General features: G+C 45.3%; 1 protein-coding gene across 6 annotated transcripts in view; it reads left to right on the top strand.

Annotated features, from left to right (window-relative positions):
• The window catches only part of TRIM36 (tripartite motif containing 36), a 104,500-nt gene that overhangs the window by 48,850 nt on the left and 40,196 nt on the right, over nucleotides 1-15,454 (top strand). For all 6 annotated transcript variants that reach the window (XR_014787690.1, XM_084833891.1, XM_084833892.1 and 3 more), the window contains exon 4: nucleotides 15,277-15,423. Coding sequence is in view for 5 of the 6 variants with exons in the window: in XM_084833891.1 (XP_084690017.1) it covers nucleotides 15,277-15,423 (147 nt within the window). In the remaining variant the exon portion in view is untranslated. The remainder of the gene's footprint in view (nucleotides 1-15,276; nucleotides 15,424-15,454) is intronic.

Below are 15,454 nucleotides of genomic sequence, written 5' to 3'. Positions count from 1 at the left end.
CAGTACTTTCTATTTTTATGTTTGGTCTTTGCACATTTAGCAAAATATATAGTTTATGCTGAGTGGGGTATTAGGTTTGATAATGGTCACTCTGAAATATTAAGTACTTTGTATTAAAGCTCATTTTAATTAGGTTCATAAATGTATTACATGTAAAAACTACTAAATATAAATGTATAATAACTAAAACAACTTAGTCAGCATATAATATCAAAAATAAATTAAACAAAAGTAGACAATGGTAAAGGAAATATTTTTAAAAAATTCTCAATTTAAATTATTCTAACACAGGTCAATTCAACTACAACAAAGAAATGAAATGAATGGTTGTAGCTTAGCTTGACTTTAAAGTTCCAAAAGTTTATCAACAAGGAGCATCTTTCAGTAAACTGATTAGTTTGATTTCTGGAATAATTAATGAGAAATAAGTTAGTTCACCAACAGCGGAGATCACGACATTGTGGCTCCTAGCTATAGTTCAGTCTATGTTCTCTCATACGAGCCTGCCTGGTTCTTAAGATCTTCTGAAGAGGCTCCTTTGAGATTGCCACCTTCAGAGGCGCATTTGGTGGTGGCCCCCCCTTTTGGCTGCTGCTCCCAGGTTGCGGAACTCTCTCCAAAGGGGGGCTAGGTTTGTCCCCTCTCTGCTTTTGTTCTGCTGGCAGGCAAAGACTGCTTAATTCAAGAAGGCCTTGAGCCTTTAAGTGGGTCTGTTAGGTTGGGTGCTGTTTTTTTATTTTATATTCTGTAATCATTATGTTTTTATTGTATTTTAAGTTGTTTTAATCAATTTCAGTTGTGCCTGTAAGCTGCCTTGAGTGCCACTGTTTTGGTAGAAAGGTAGGGTTCAAATAAAATAAAATAAATAAATGTTGCAGAATAACTCTGCTCATTGCATGATAGCTATTCTGACTTCATGGATGAAGTTTTTTGCTAAAAATAGGCAGGACTGTTGTTGCATAACAATTGTTGTGGTTCAAGGTGAGCTGGCTTTTCTGCCTAAGACTGAATAGGACTTTTAGGTGATGCCTTCTCACTATGTTATGTGAATACATTATGCTCCAGTGTGAGGCAGGATACATTACTCTGTATGATAGTTGCAATGTCAGTTTGTAACTGGCCCCAAGGCTCATGTAAGCATACTATATAGTATATTACAGGGAAAGCAAAACTTTGTCTCCTAGGAACATAAGAAGCTGCCTAATACTGAATCAGACAATTGGTCCATCCAGCCCAGTAATGTTGACACTGACTGGCAGCAGCTCTCCAGCATTTCAGGCAGGAGTTTTTCCCACCCTACCTGGAGATGCTGGGGATTGAACCTGTGAACGTCGGCATACAAAATCTGTGCTCTATCATTGAGCTATGGCCTCTCTCAGTCTCACTGTCTTGCTGCTCAGCACTAGTTTAGCTTGTGTGTGAGGTTTTTTCTACCCACTATATTGTGGTTGAGAGTACTGTGTGTTTTAAAATCGACTTGACATCGATCCACTAATTTTTGCATCTCTAACGGTGACAGCCTCTGATGCCAAGAAAGAAAAGACAATCCAGAATACTAATGGCTGCTCCCTTAAAAAAAAGAAAAAAGACTACTGGAAACTTCATTGGCTATAACCTTCATAACATTACTTGTACACTTAAAATATATGGATATCTTCACCAGTCATCTAATGTAATGTCAGAAAGGCTCTGCGGTGGAGATGTGAGTGCAAATGAAAATAGTTCTTTCCATAAGTGTCTGTCTAATGAAACCTGAGATTAAAATTTGCTGTACAGAACATATTGGCCTGTGCAATTTAGTAAAACAAATGGGTTATTTGCTTTCAGTTTTATAGAGGCTATGTTCCAGATTTTCGTTCCCCAGGTGGTTAATAACTTCCTTTCAATTTCCAACTTATAAATCACTGACAGTGACATCCATTTGTGATTGCTCTCTTCTTTACCCACACTAAACCCATGGTCTTAGCCTAAATATTGACTTGGATAGAAATAACCATGAATGTCATTGTATAAATCAAGGGTGGGGAACCTGTGGCCCTCCAGATGATGATGGACTCCCATCAGCCCTAGCCAGCATGGCCAGTGGTCAGGGATGATGGTAGTTGTAATCCAGCAACAGCTAGGGTTCCCCAACCCTGGTATAAACGTAGTGGGGCTTTTCTTTCCCTGAAAAGCCGGTCCTCTGAGGATTGGTGAACCCTCCATAATGGATGTGGTGCAGCATAGAGGACTATAGCTGGGAGGGGAGATGGTCTGTGGAAATTGGTACACCCATGTGTGCCTTCTGTTCGCACAAGTAGATCTTTGTATCCAAACCTATAGATGTAAAGCGAATAATGAAATTTGGTTTAGGAAAGTTATTAAAAAAGAAACGTACCTACAGTATCTCAGGGGAGTAGTGATCTTGTTGAGCTAGTTCCCATTTACAACACCTGCAGGATAACTGTTTTAGATGGCCATTTATCTTCTATATATATAAAAGTCAAAAATTGTGTGTGGGTTTGTGGCTGGCCACAGGGCCGTCTGTAACGCAGGGAATAAGGGTGTAATCACACTGTAGGGGCTCAATGAGCCTGCCATTTGGGCCCTACAGTTGCTGCCACTTTAACTTCACATTCTCACTTGCCAGAGTGTATGACAGGAGTCACTGGGTTACATTATTACTTCGTTTATACTTTCCCTTACTAACAAGTACACCCTTTCAATCATGGTACAGGCCAGGTTTCTGATTTCAGGTATGAGTCATCCCATTGGCCATCTTTCATTCTATTGGTCTCTCTCCCATTCACTCTGACTTCCTTCACCTTGGATTGGCTGGCTGCCGTTTGTTCCCTCCCCTTTACTCATGGTTTCTTTTCTGACTGTGCAGAGCATTTAGTTTCTTTCCCCTCTTCCTGCAATATCCAGCAAGCAAGCAAGTTAGTTTTAAATATCTTTACCCCTTTCAGTGCCAGATGTATCTGTTGGTGTGTGTGATTAACACTAATGTGAAATGTGGTGCAGTGTGTGCTTGCCTGTGTGAGGGGCTGGGATGACACACTGGAGTGGAGACTTAGGGCTTTATTCATAAAAGAGTGAACTGCGGGGAATTGAGAAGGGAATTGCAAAATGAAGGGCAAAATAGTGGAGTTTTACGTGTAGCTGAATTGAGGATTTTTCCCAACTCAGCTTCTTTGGCTTTAAGTTTGCAATTCCCTCTTTCATGAATAAAGCCCGAAGTGGCAGAGTTCAATATCTAAGGTGGCAGAGGTGACATTTTTTCAAGTTACTGAGCTGAGTGTGTAGCTGGGGTTTGACGTAAAGGATTTGCAAGTTACCTGGTAGTTGGTAGGCTGGTGCATCACATTGTAGTATGTGACATTGTCATATTTTATGGTCAGGCAGATGTTTACACAGCACATTGAAGTAGGGAGAAGTTTTGGTGAAACATGGGACATGGAGCAGTGTTTGTTTGGGGGTACAGTAGGGTGATGTGAATTTCAGTTTTACATTGCTGTAGGAGGTGTCCATTGGTGGCACATTGTGTGTGTGTGAGAATGGGGTTTTAATAGGATTAGGTTTTTTGTGCCATATTTCAAGGTTTTGGTGACCTTTAAGGCTTACAAAGCATTAAAAAAAAAAACCCTCTGTGTGGACAATGCGCCATAAGCCTGAAACCATTTATAGCGTTAATGCAGTGTTATGATAGGGCTTCATGTCAAAACAACCACTGTGCTGGACTCTAAAAACAATCTCAGCTGTGTATGATGCGGTAAGGATTGTGCCATTAGGGGCACACAAACAGATGCTTCCCCTGGGTCCCATTAACATTAAAGATGGCCCTGCACACAAGTAGTCACACCTGAGAGGCGAGGGTGAAGGCAGGTAGCGTTCCAGAAGTTTCCAAAGTGTTTTGTATAAGGAGATGGGGCAACCATGTCTGTTACTCTCTTATGATGGAGGCAGTGGGGGGAGTGTTGTGGGCCAGAGCATACCGAGGCTGGGCGGCAGGCGCTGGCGGAGCGCTAGGGGCAGGCCATGCCAGGTAAGGGGAACAAGGGAGAGATGTGTAGTATCTGTCCCCTGCCCCGGGCCTGTCCAGAGCCAAAGGATGGCTGGGGAGGCGTGACCCCATCTTCTGGCCTTCGTTTGCTGCTCTGCAATGCCAGGTCTGTTACCCAGAAAACCTCCCTCATCCATGACATGATCCTGGATGAGGGTGCAGACCTGGCATGTATTACGGAGACCTGGCTGGCCGAGGCTGCTGCTCCAACCCTTGCAGCCATGTGTCCAGCTGGATTTTCGTATGCACAGCAGCCGAGGGCTGGGGATGGGGGAGGGGGAGTGGCTGTTACCTACCGAGAGTCCTTGGTCTTCACCAGACCCCCTCTCCGGGAGACCAAGGTTGCTGAGTGCATGTACTGGAGGTTGGGCCCGAAGGGCAGTCTGGGGATTCTGCTCGTGTACCGTCCACCCCGCTGCACGACTGACTCCCTGGCTGAGGTGCTTGAGGTGGTTTCTGATGTGCGTGTACAGTCCCCTAACTTACTGGTGTTGGGGGACTTCAACTTACATTCGGAGGCCATCCTCACAGGAGCACCTCGGGACTTCATGGAGACCATGGCCTCCTGGGAGCTGCACCATATTCTAACTGGGCCCACCCATGTAGCCGGTCATGCACTAGACCTTGTGTTTGTTTCTGGAGAAGCGGGGAGTGATCTGGAAGTCGGGGGTATATCCACCAACCCTTGTCATGGTCAGATCATTATCTGGTGATGTTGGACTTCTCGGTTCCACAACCCCTCTGCAGGGGTGGAGGACCCATTAAAATGGTCCGCCCCAGGCGTCTTATGGATCCAAATGGATTCCTGAACGCGCTTGGGGATTCTCTGGGGCATGCCAACGGCCACTCGGTCGAGACCCTGGTGGGTGGCTGGAATGCCGCAATCACTGGGGCATTAGATCAGGTGGCTCCGAAACGCCCTCTCCCCCTGAACAGGGCTCGGACTGTACCATGGTTCAATCCGCGGTTATGAGCTCTGAAACAGGAGGTGAGACGGCTAGAGCGCCGGTGGCAGAAGTCTCGCTCCAAAGACGATCAGACATGGGCTAGAGCTGTATCTTCAGCCTATCACGTGGCGGTGAAGGCAGCAAAAAAGGAATATTATGCTGCCTCCATCGCGTCTGCAGAGTGCTGTCCCAGGAGGCTGTTCCAAGTGGTCCGGAGCCTGGTCGGTCCTGTGGCTCTGGAACCACTGGAGCATTCTAAGGCCTCCTGTGAGGCTTTGGCAAGGCACTTTGCAGATAAAATTGATCAGTTTAGGTGTGTTACTCTGCACACTGTGGATACAGTTAGTGAGCAAGAGGCGGCCTGTGGCAAACCGGTTTTGTGGGATCGGTTCCAGCTTCTTCCTCCTGATGAAGTGGACAAGGTGCTTTCATCTGTAAGGCCGACCACCTGCTTACTTGATCCTTGCCCATCTTGGCTCATTATGGGCTGCAGAGAGAGACTGGGTGAGGGGATCAAGGCGGTGGTGAACGCCTCCCTTGAGGAGGGAGTGATGCCATCAGCCCTCAAGGAGGCAGTGATAAGACCGCTCTTAAAGAAGCCCTCCTTGGATCCTCAAGTTCTGAACAACTTTCTCCCAGTCTCAAATCTGCCATTTTTGGGCAAGGTGATTGAGCGGGTGGTGGCGGTGCAGTTGAAGGCACACTTGGAAGAAACTGATTATCTAGACCCATTTCAGTCGGGCTTCAGGCCTGGGCATGGGACAGAAACGGCCTTGGTCGCCTTGGTGGATGATATGAGGAGGGCTCTGGATAGGGGCGAATGCTCCTTCCTTGTTCTCCTCGACCTCTCAGCGGCTTTTGATACCGTTGACCACGGTATCCTCCTGGACCGCCTGGAGGGGTTGGGCATTGGAGACACTGTATTGCGGTGGTTCCGGTCCTTCCTCTCCGGCAGGTACCAGAGGGTAGCACTGGGAGAGGAGGTTTCGGACCCGTGGCCACTTACTTGTGGGGTGCCACAGGGTTCCATCCTCTCCCCGATGCTATTTAACATCTATGTGAAGCCGCTGGGGGCTATCATCAGGAGGTTTGGGGTGCAGTGTCATCAATATGCGGATGACACGCAGCTCTACCTCTCATTCAAATCTTCACCAAAGTTGGCCATAGAATCCCTGTCCAAATGTCTGGAGACGGTGAGTGGCTGGATTGGGAGGAATAAGCTGAAGCTGAACTCTGACAAGACCAAGGTACTTTTGGTGGGAGACAAGAGGAGGCTAGGGGATGTTGACCTGGTGTTGAATGGGGTACGGCTACCCTTGAAAGACCAGGTCCGCAGCCTGGGGGTCATTTTGGACTCCCAGCTGTCCATGGAGGCTCAGGTGTCAGCTGTGAGCCGGACAGCGCTGTATCAACTCCATCTGATACGGCGGCTGCGCCCCTTCCTTCCCGACCATCTGCTCCCATCGGTAGTACATGCCCTGGTCTCCTCTCATTTAGACTACTGTAATGCGCTCTACGTGGGGTTACCCTTGAAGACGGTTCGGAAGCTGCAGCTGGTACAGAACGCGGCAGCTCGCCTGATTAAAGGCAGCCGCCGGCGAGATCACATCACTCCAGTGCTGAAGGAGTTGCACTGGTTACCAGTTGTTTTCCGGGCCAAATTCAAGGTGTAGGTTTTGACCTTTAAAACCCTATATGGTTCCGGCCCAGCCTACCTTTAGGAGCGCCTCCAGCAACACCAGACAGGCCGCTTAACAAGATCAGCCTTGGATGGCCTTCTCTCTGTCCCATCAGCCAGGACAGCTAGACTGGTGGGGACGAGGGAGAGGGCCTTTTCTGTGGTGGCCCCCACTCTGTGGAACTCCCTCCCTAGGGAACTCCGTCATGCCCCCTCTTTAATGAGCTTCCGTCGTGCATTAAAAACGTGGTTGTTCAGGCAGGCATTTGGGGTGGGTTAGGGTATTTAAAAAAAAATTTTATGGTAGAATTTTATTGTTTTAAATTGTTTTATGGTGTGTTGTGCATCGCCCAGGGTGGCTGGGTGACCAGCCAGATGGGCGATTAATAAATTTAATAAATAAATAAATAAATTATGAATAGTGCTAAAGTGTTATTAGAGTCTCTGTTGAACATTTTAACATTTAGTAATATGAGATTCAGTGTGGATTATATTGTAGTAGTGCTTACAGATTCAGTCTCTTGCATTTTTAGTAGTGTTTTTTATTCAGTGCTCATTATAATTGTTGCGCTTTTTAAATCAAGTCTGGTGGATTCAACATGACTCCAAAAAAACAGGGTTCCTCAAATCAGTTGTATATCTTTGCTCCAACTGAAAAACAACAAATGTTGTTTATAAATAAGCCTTACAATGAACTTCTACTTTCCTAATATTTAACGTTAGGTCCATAGTTGTTGGTGCTGTCGCCATCATGTCACCCATCATGCCACTCGGGAATCTCCATGTTCTCACATACAGTTATAACTTCCAGAATTAGTTTGTAACAGTAAGCAACAATTGTGTTGTGTACTCTTTATAAGAATTTTTTTAAAAAATAATAAATAAACAAAAAATCTCCCAAGTTTTCCTTTTCACCTTTCTTATGGAGTCTTTCCGAGAAGCATAAACCTACCTTAGTGTGTTTCTAACAAATAGTACCTATGACCAAATTACATCCCAGGCAACGCCGGGTATATCAGCTAGTTATTTTATAAACTGCTTGTAATCCTGTTAAGTGAATTAATATTAAAATATTAAATTCTAGGCTGTTGTGGATTTTTAGTCAAATCTAATTATAAAGTATCTCATATTAGCATTTCTGTTATTAAATTTAGAAAAGTACTGTATGAATCAGAATAATCAAGTAAGCTGAAAAAAGTAAATCTTTGTAACATGCAAAACAAGTAACTGGGTGAACCAACTTGCTTACATTTACTTTATTATTAAGAAAAAGCAAAAAAAGAAGCAAGAAATAATAATCTTCTTCATGCCCTTTTGCAGAGCCAGATGGTTTGTTTCTAGAAATTTTTTTGTGTGGCACTCCATGCTTCCACTTGTTTACCACTGCTAATAGTCTCAGCTTACAATCACTTGATACCATCTACCATGGTATCCTTTGGGTTCACTTGGTTGGAATCATTTGGTTGCTTTGGAGGCACTGTTTTATGGTGGTTCTGATATTTTCCAGATAGTAGTGCTGTGGATATTGCTTGACACCTTGACCAGGGGCAATTTTGTTTCCCATGCTATTGAACATCTACATGGAGCCTCTGGGAGAGGTCTTCCAGAGATTTGGTGTGCACTGTCATTAATATTCAGCTCTATTTCTGTCTTCATCAGATTACAGGGAAGCTGTTGATCCTTTGAAGAGCCTGAAGGCAGTAATGGAGCTGGGTTAGGGCTAACAAATTGAAGCTTAATTCAGGCAAGACAGATAGTTATATAAACTCTTGAATGTTGGTGCTTTTAAAAAAATGCTAGATAGATAGATACATTTGAAAGTCTTGGAACACAAGTTAAATTTGTTTGGTACTGTTTGTATAGTCTAAAGCATCTGAGTATATTAATAAAGATAATAGCATATGTAATATGCTGTATAATATTTAATAAATAAATTAAACCATTTTAATTGGCCTTTCAGGCCTCACAAAATGGTTTACAATATTACAAAAGAATTAACATGCAATTATAATTAAACATGTGCATATGCACAGAGCAGTACCTAATGATTTTAAATACCAAATACAGACTGGAATGGTGTTCAGGGTTTTTTTGGTAAAAGAAAGCAGTGGTGAAGCCATATGTATCTCTTTGAAGAGGGAATTCCAAAGGCTGGGGGCTACCATTGAGAAAGCCCTGTTCCTAGTGCCCATCAGCCTAATGGCTCTTGCTGGTAGGCCAAACAGTAGGGCCTCTGATCCTGATTTAAATGCTTGGGCAGGCTGTTGATGGTCCTTCAGATAATGTGATCCCATACATTTAGGGCTTTAAAGGCCAAAGTTAGCACCTTGAATTAGGCTCAGAATGTAACAGGCAGCCAATGTACATGACACAGAATAGAAGTAATAAGATCCGAGTGCCTAGCATTCTATCTGCTGCATTCTGTATCAGTTGCAGTTTCAGAATTGCCTTCAAAGGCAACCCTCTGTAAAAAAAACCAACAATTTTTAAAGGAAGCCCCAGATAGGGCGCATTACAGTAACCTAAACTGGACGTAACCAAGGCATCCACACTGGATGGAACCAGCAGAGGAGCTGGCACCCGGTTTTGATGAAAGCTGGGAAGTTTGGAAATCATTGAATAGACTGCACATGGGTGTAACAAGATCTAGAGATACTCTAAATAAATGGGGCTATCCGGTGATCTCTGCCCTATGCGACTGTGGAGACTTGCAGACAACGACACATATGTATACTTGCCCTTTGTGCCCTGACCAGTGCACACACGAGGACCTTACGATAGCACGACAGAAAGCAATTAATGTTGCTAGTTTGGGGCAAGATTTGTCTAACTTTTATATATCTTAGCTTCTACATCTTATATTTTAAATGCTTTGTGTTATAGTATGTTTTTAATTGTGATGCTTCTGACACGAATAAATAAATACCAAGGCATGTGTCACTGTTGCTAGGTCAGCTTTCTCTAGATAGTGCTGCAGCTGCCAAACCAGCTGTGAAGGGTTGCTGGGCCTGGCCCTAACAACCCTGCAAGGTAGGATGGCCAAACCTGGCCACAAATCCCCACAATAACCTAGTAGCCTTCCACCCTGGCTAGTAAGCGCTGAAATTAGCACTGAAGTTATGCAGACTTGCACACCAACTAAAAGTTGGGAAAAGTTTATTAAGGGAAGGAACAATGGGGAAGGGAAGGGGAGAGGTGGTAGGTTGTACAGGAAATTACAAGCAAGGTTACAAGTATAAAAAATACTCAAGAATGCTGAAAGCCTTTATACGACCCCCCCCCCCCCCCCGAACAAAACAATAAAGCTAGCTAGTCTATCCTATACATACCAAAGTATGGGCCTTCCAGGATAGTCTCTAGACTGCAACGCACCCCCAAGACCATCAGGGCAAGGAAGATGGCCTGGCTCTTCCTCAGCCCCTCTATTTAAGGCCCGGCCCTAGCAACTCAAGGCAGAATTCAGATGGCCATTCAAAGCTCAGTCCCAGGGCACACACCCCTCACCTCAGAAGGGGCAGGATCTTCCCACCAAACCCAGCTGTTATTTCTTTCCCAGTTAACATGTACTGAGCCTGGCCTTGAGCTGCAGAGACGAAAAATGGTTAGATAACACTTAACTCCAGATGGTTGATTTGGACGTGACAGCCTGGCCTGTTCTCATGGCAGAAAGCAGGCCTTCATTCTTGACACCAGCCTAAGCGGGTAAAAAGCAATCCTAGCAGTTGATTACACCTGTGCCTCCATGTTGTTGTTGTTGTTCAGTCGTTCAGTCGTGTCCGACTCTTCGTGACCCCATGGACCATAGCACGCCAGGCCTTCCTGTCCTGCGCTCTCTCCCGGAGCGTGCTCAAGTTCATATTCATTGCATCCGTGATGCTATCTAGCCATCTCATCCTCTGTCGTCCCCTTCTCCTTTTGCCTTCAGTCTTTCCCAGCATCAGGGTCTTTTCCAGGGAGTTTTCTCTTCGCATTAGGTGGCCAAAATATTGGAGCTTCAGCTTCATTATCTGTCCTTCCAATGAGCACTCAGGGTTGATTTCCTTTAGGATGGACTGATCTGACCTCCTTGCAGTCCAGGGGACTCGTAAGAGTCTTCTCCAGCACCACAGTTCGAAAGCATCAATTCTTCGGCGCTCAGCCTTCCTTATAGTCCAGCTCTCACAGCCATACATTACTACTGGGAAAACCATAGCTTTGATTAGACGGACCTTTGTTGGCAAGGTGATGTCTCTGCTTCTTACTATGCTGTCTAGGTTGGCCATAGCTTTCCTCCCAAGGAGCAAGCGTCTTTTAATTTCATGGCTACAGTCACCGTCTGCGGTGATCTTGGAGCCCAAGAAAGTAAAATCTGTCACTGCTTCCATTTCTTCCCCTCCTATATGCCAGGAAGTGATGGGGCCAGATGCCATGATCTTCGTTTTTTTAATGTTGAGTTTCAAACCAGCTTTTGCACTCTCCTCTTTCACCCTCAACAAGAGGCTCTTGAGATCCTCTTCGCTTTCTGCCATTAGGGTGGTATCGTCTGCATATCGGAGGTTGTTGATAATTCTCCCGGCAATCTTAATTCCGACCTCTGATTCATCCAACCCGGCATTTCTCATGATGTACTCTGCATATAAGTTAAATAAGCAGGGTGACAATATGCAGCCTTGTCGTACTCCTTTCCCAATTTTGAACCAATCGGTTGTTCCATGTCTGGTTCTTACTGTTGCTTCTTGACCCTCGTACAGGTTTCTCAGGAGACAGGTAAGGTGGTCTGGTACTCCCATCACTTTCAGAATTTGCCACAGTTTGTTGTGATCCACACAATCAAAGGCTTTAGCGTAGTCAATGAAGCAGAAATAGACGTTTTTCTGGAATTCTCTTGCTTTCTCCATGATCCAGCGAATGTTGGCGATTTGATCTCTAGTTCCTCTGCCTCTTCTAAACCCAGCTTGTACTTCCGGTAGTTCTCGGTTCGCATACTGCTGAAGCCTAGCTTGTAGGATTTTAAGCATCACCTTGCTGGCATGTGAAATGAGCGCAATTGTGCGGTAGTTTGAACACTCTTTGGCGTTGCCCTTCTTTGGAATTGGAATGTAAACTGACCTTTTCCAGTCTTGCGGCCACTGTTGAGTGTTCCAGATTTGTTGGCATATTGAATGCAGCACTTTAACAGCATCATCTTTTAGGATTTTAAATAGCTCAGCTGGAATACTGTCATCTCCACTAGCTTTGTTGTTACTAATGCTTCCTAAGGCCCACTTGACTTCACTCTCTAGGATGTCCGGCTCAAGTTCAGTGACTGCACTATCATGGCTATCAGGGACATTCAGATCTTTCCTGTATAGTTCTTCTGTGTATTCTTGCCACTTCTTCTTAATCTCATCGGCTTCTGTTAGGTCCCTGCCTTCTTTGTCCTTTATCATGCCCGTCTTTGCACAAAACGTTCCCTTGAGATCTCCAATTTTCTTGAAGAGATCTCTAGTCTTTCCCATTCTGTTGTTTTCCTCGATTTCTTTGCATTGTTCATTTAAGAAGGCCTTCTTGTCTCTCCTTGCTATTCTCTGGAACTCTGCATTCAGTTGGGTATATCTTCCCCTTTCTCCCTTGCTTTTCGCTTCCCTTCTTTCGTGAGCTACTTGTAAAGCCTCATCAGACAGCCACTTGGGTTTCTTGCATTTCTTTTTCTTTGGGATGGATTGAGTTGCTGCCTCCTGAACAATGTTACGGACGTCCGTCCATAGTTCCTCAGGCACTCTGTCTATCAGGTCTAATCCCTGAAATCTATTCCTCACCTCCACTGTATATTCATCAGGGATATGATTTAGGTCATACCTGAACGATTTAGTGGTTTTCCCGACGTTCTTCAATTTAAGCCAAAATTTTGCAAGAAGCAGCTCATGATCTGAGCCACAGTCAGCTCCAGGTCTTGTTTTGACTGACTGTATGGAACTTCTCCATCTTTGGCTGCAAAGGACATAATCAATCTGATTTCGATATTGACCATCTGGTGACGTCCATGTGTAGAGTCGCCTCTTGTGCTGTTGGAAAAGAGTGTTTGCTATGATCAGCATGTTCTCTTGGCAAAACTCTATTAACTTTTGTCCTGCTTCATTTTGTACACCAAGGCCATGCCTGCCTGTTATCCCGGTGATTTCTTGACTTCCTACTTTAGCATTCCAATCCCCTATGATGAAGAGGACATCTTTTTTTGGTGTTAGTTCTAGAAGGTGTTGTAGGTCTTCATAGAACCGATCAACCTCAGCTTCTTCGGCCTCAGTGGTTGGGGCATAGACTTGAATTACTGTGATGTTGAATGGTTTGCCTTGGATTCGTACTGAGATCATTCTATCATTTTTAAGATTGTACCCCAGTACTGCTTTTCCCACCCTTTTGTTGACTATGAGTGCTACTCCATTTCTTCTAAGGGATTCTTGGCCACAATAGTAGATATGATGGTCACCTGAATTAAATTCGCCCATGCCTGTCCATTTTAGTTCGCTGATTCCCAAGATATCGATGTTCAATCTTGCCATCTCATGTTTGACCACCTCCAGCTTACCTTGATTCATTGATCTGACATTCCAGGTTCCTAAACAATATTGTTCTTTACAGCATCGGATTTTCTTTTCACCACCAGACACATCCACAGCTGAGTGTCCTTTCGGGTTTGGCCCAGCCGCTTCACTCTTTCTGGCGCTACTTGGAAATACCCTCTGCTCTTCCCCAGTAGCATATTGGACACCTTCCGACCTGAGGGGCTCATCTTCCGGCGTCATCTCTTTTAGCCTTGTGATACGTTCCATGGGGTTTTCTTGGCAAGAATACTGGAGTGGGTTGCCATTTCCTTCTCCAGTGGACCACATTTTGTCAGAACTCTCTGCCATGACCTGTCCGTCTTGGGTGGCCCTGCACGGCATAGCTTATGGCTTCACTGAGTTACGCAAGCCCCTTCGCCACAACAAGGCAGTGACTGCAACCCTTGCCCTTCAGGGAGAATGTGGCCCCATCCAGAGTGGGATCTAAACCTCCATTCAGATTAACAGATTTCCCAGTCAACAGTACTTCCATCTTATCTGAATAAAATTTCAGCTTGTTAGCTCTCATCCATTCCAGTACTGTTCCCCAGACACTCGCCCAGGGGTTTCAACTGCCTCCCTGGGATTAGGTGGTGGAAAAAGAGTTAGAGCTGCGTGTCAACCACATGATGACACCTCAGCCCAAACCTCCAGATAACTTCTCCTAACAGTTCCTTGTAAATGTTCAAAAACATAGGAGACAAGCTGGAACCTTGAAGCACCTTAAATGTCAGTGGCCGAGGAGTAGAACAAAAGACTCCCAGCACCAGTTTCTGTGTCTGGCCGCCCAGGAAGGACTGGAGCCATTCTAACTCCATGCCTCCAAGTCGCATCCCAAAAAGACAGTCCAGAAGTATACAATGGTAAATGGTATTTCAAGCAACTGAGAGGTCCAGGAGAACTAGTAGAGTTATACTCCCCCTTCCCCATCAATTTCCCAGTGACCAAGGTAATTTCTGTCCCAAAGCCAGGCCTGAAGCCAGACTGCAATGGATCTAAATAATCAGTGTCATCCAAAACTGCCTGGAACTGACATTCCATCACCTGCTCCAAGACCTTTGTTAGAAATGGTAGATTTGAAATAGTGGTGATTCTCCATAGCCAAAAGATCTAACTTCCCTTCTTCAACAGTGGATTTATTCCTGACTCCTTCAGGACTGCTGGATCTACCCTCATACCTTAATGAGGCATTGACCATTACTGATAGCCATATTGTAAGCCCAGCTCTGGCAGACTTCACTTGCTGTCGACTCCTGCTAGCTGACGGCAGCTAGCGGCAATAAATCACCGGCTGATAACAGGGCTGTAAACCTGTCCAAGGCTGGGAAGCGAAAAAGCGTCTTGTAGCAAGGGATGTTTTACCCAGGCAGTGAATCCAAAGCGTCGAGGCAAAGAGAAGTCCGTTATCCGATCTGGGGTCCAAAACACACGAGGAAACCCAAGAGGAAACACGAGCACGGCAGTGCACAAGGGCTGAGGCTGAGAACCAGCGTGTAACACGACATTTCTTCAGCGGTCTAGCCCCAGCCTGCCAACCCCTTTTAATGGCCACGATTTGAGGCAGGTGTATCTAATCAGTCCTCCTGTCTCTGAGAGCCTCTCTGTCTTAAACGGCTCACCTATGCTGCTCCTGGACATGCAGCTACCTTTGTTCTGCAGGGTCAGTGGCATTTCAACCTCCGAATCCTCTGGGGAGACTGCAACTGGGCCTGGAACCGCCATAGGGAGCTCGGGGGTTTGGGCTCCTTCTGTGCTGGTTCCTTCCCCTGGGTCTGGAGCCTGCTCTTCCCCTTCATCCTTGGAGGAATCTGAGGGGGACATGACACTAGCCAGGAGGGGCAAGGATCTAAAGTCTAAGTGGTAGGCCTCAGTCTGAGCAGCTTGTCAACATCCTCAGACTGCACAAACTGAAAAGTATCCACAACGAGAGGACCATACAGTGCCATGGCTACATTCATCTGTGATTCTGTCAAAACTATGGCATCCAAGTAATGTACTACACTGGTGGGCAGTTCTTGAAGTACTTCTCTTCTGATTTTTCCTTATTAGATTTTGATGTGTCCGGAACATGAAATGGAGAGAGTAAACATGTATTGTGAAATATGCCGAAGGCCTGTTTGTCATCTTTGCAAATTGGGCGGCACACATGCAAACCACAGAGTGTCTACCATGAGCAGTGCCTACAAAACACTCAAGGTAAGTGGGAATGTTCAATTTTCTCTTGCCT

The sequence above is a fragment of the Heloderma suspectum genome, chromosome 2 (assembly GCF_057233095.1).
Source record: "Heloderma suspectum isolate Gila_16-S chromosome 2, 16-S_ref, whole genome shotgun sequence".
In the NCBI taxonomy this organism is placed as follows: Eukaryota; Metazoa; Chordata; class Lepidosauria; order Squamata; family Helodermatidae; genus Heloderma; species Heloderma suspectum.
This window is presented reverse-complemented; position numbering and strand designations above follow the sequence as displayed.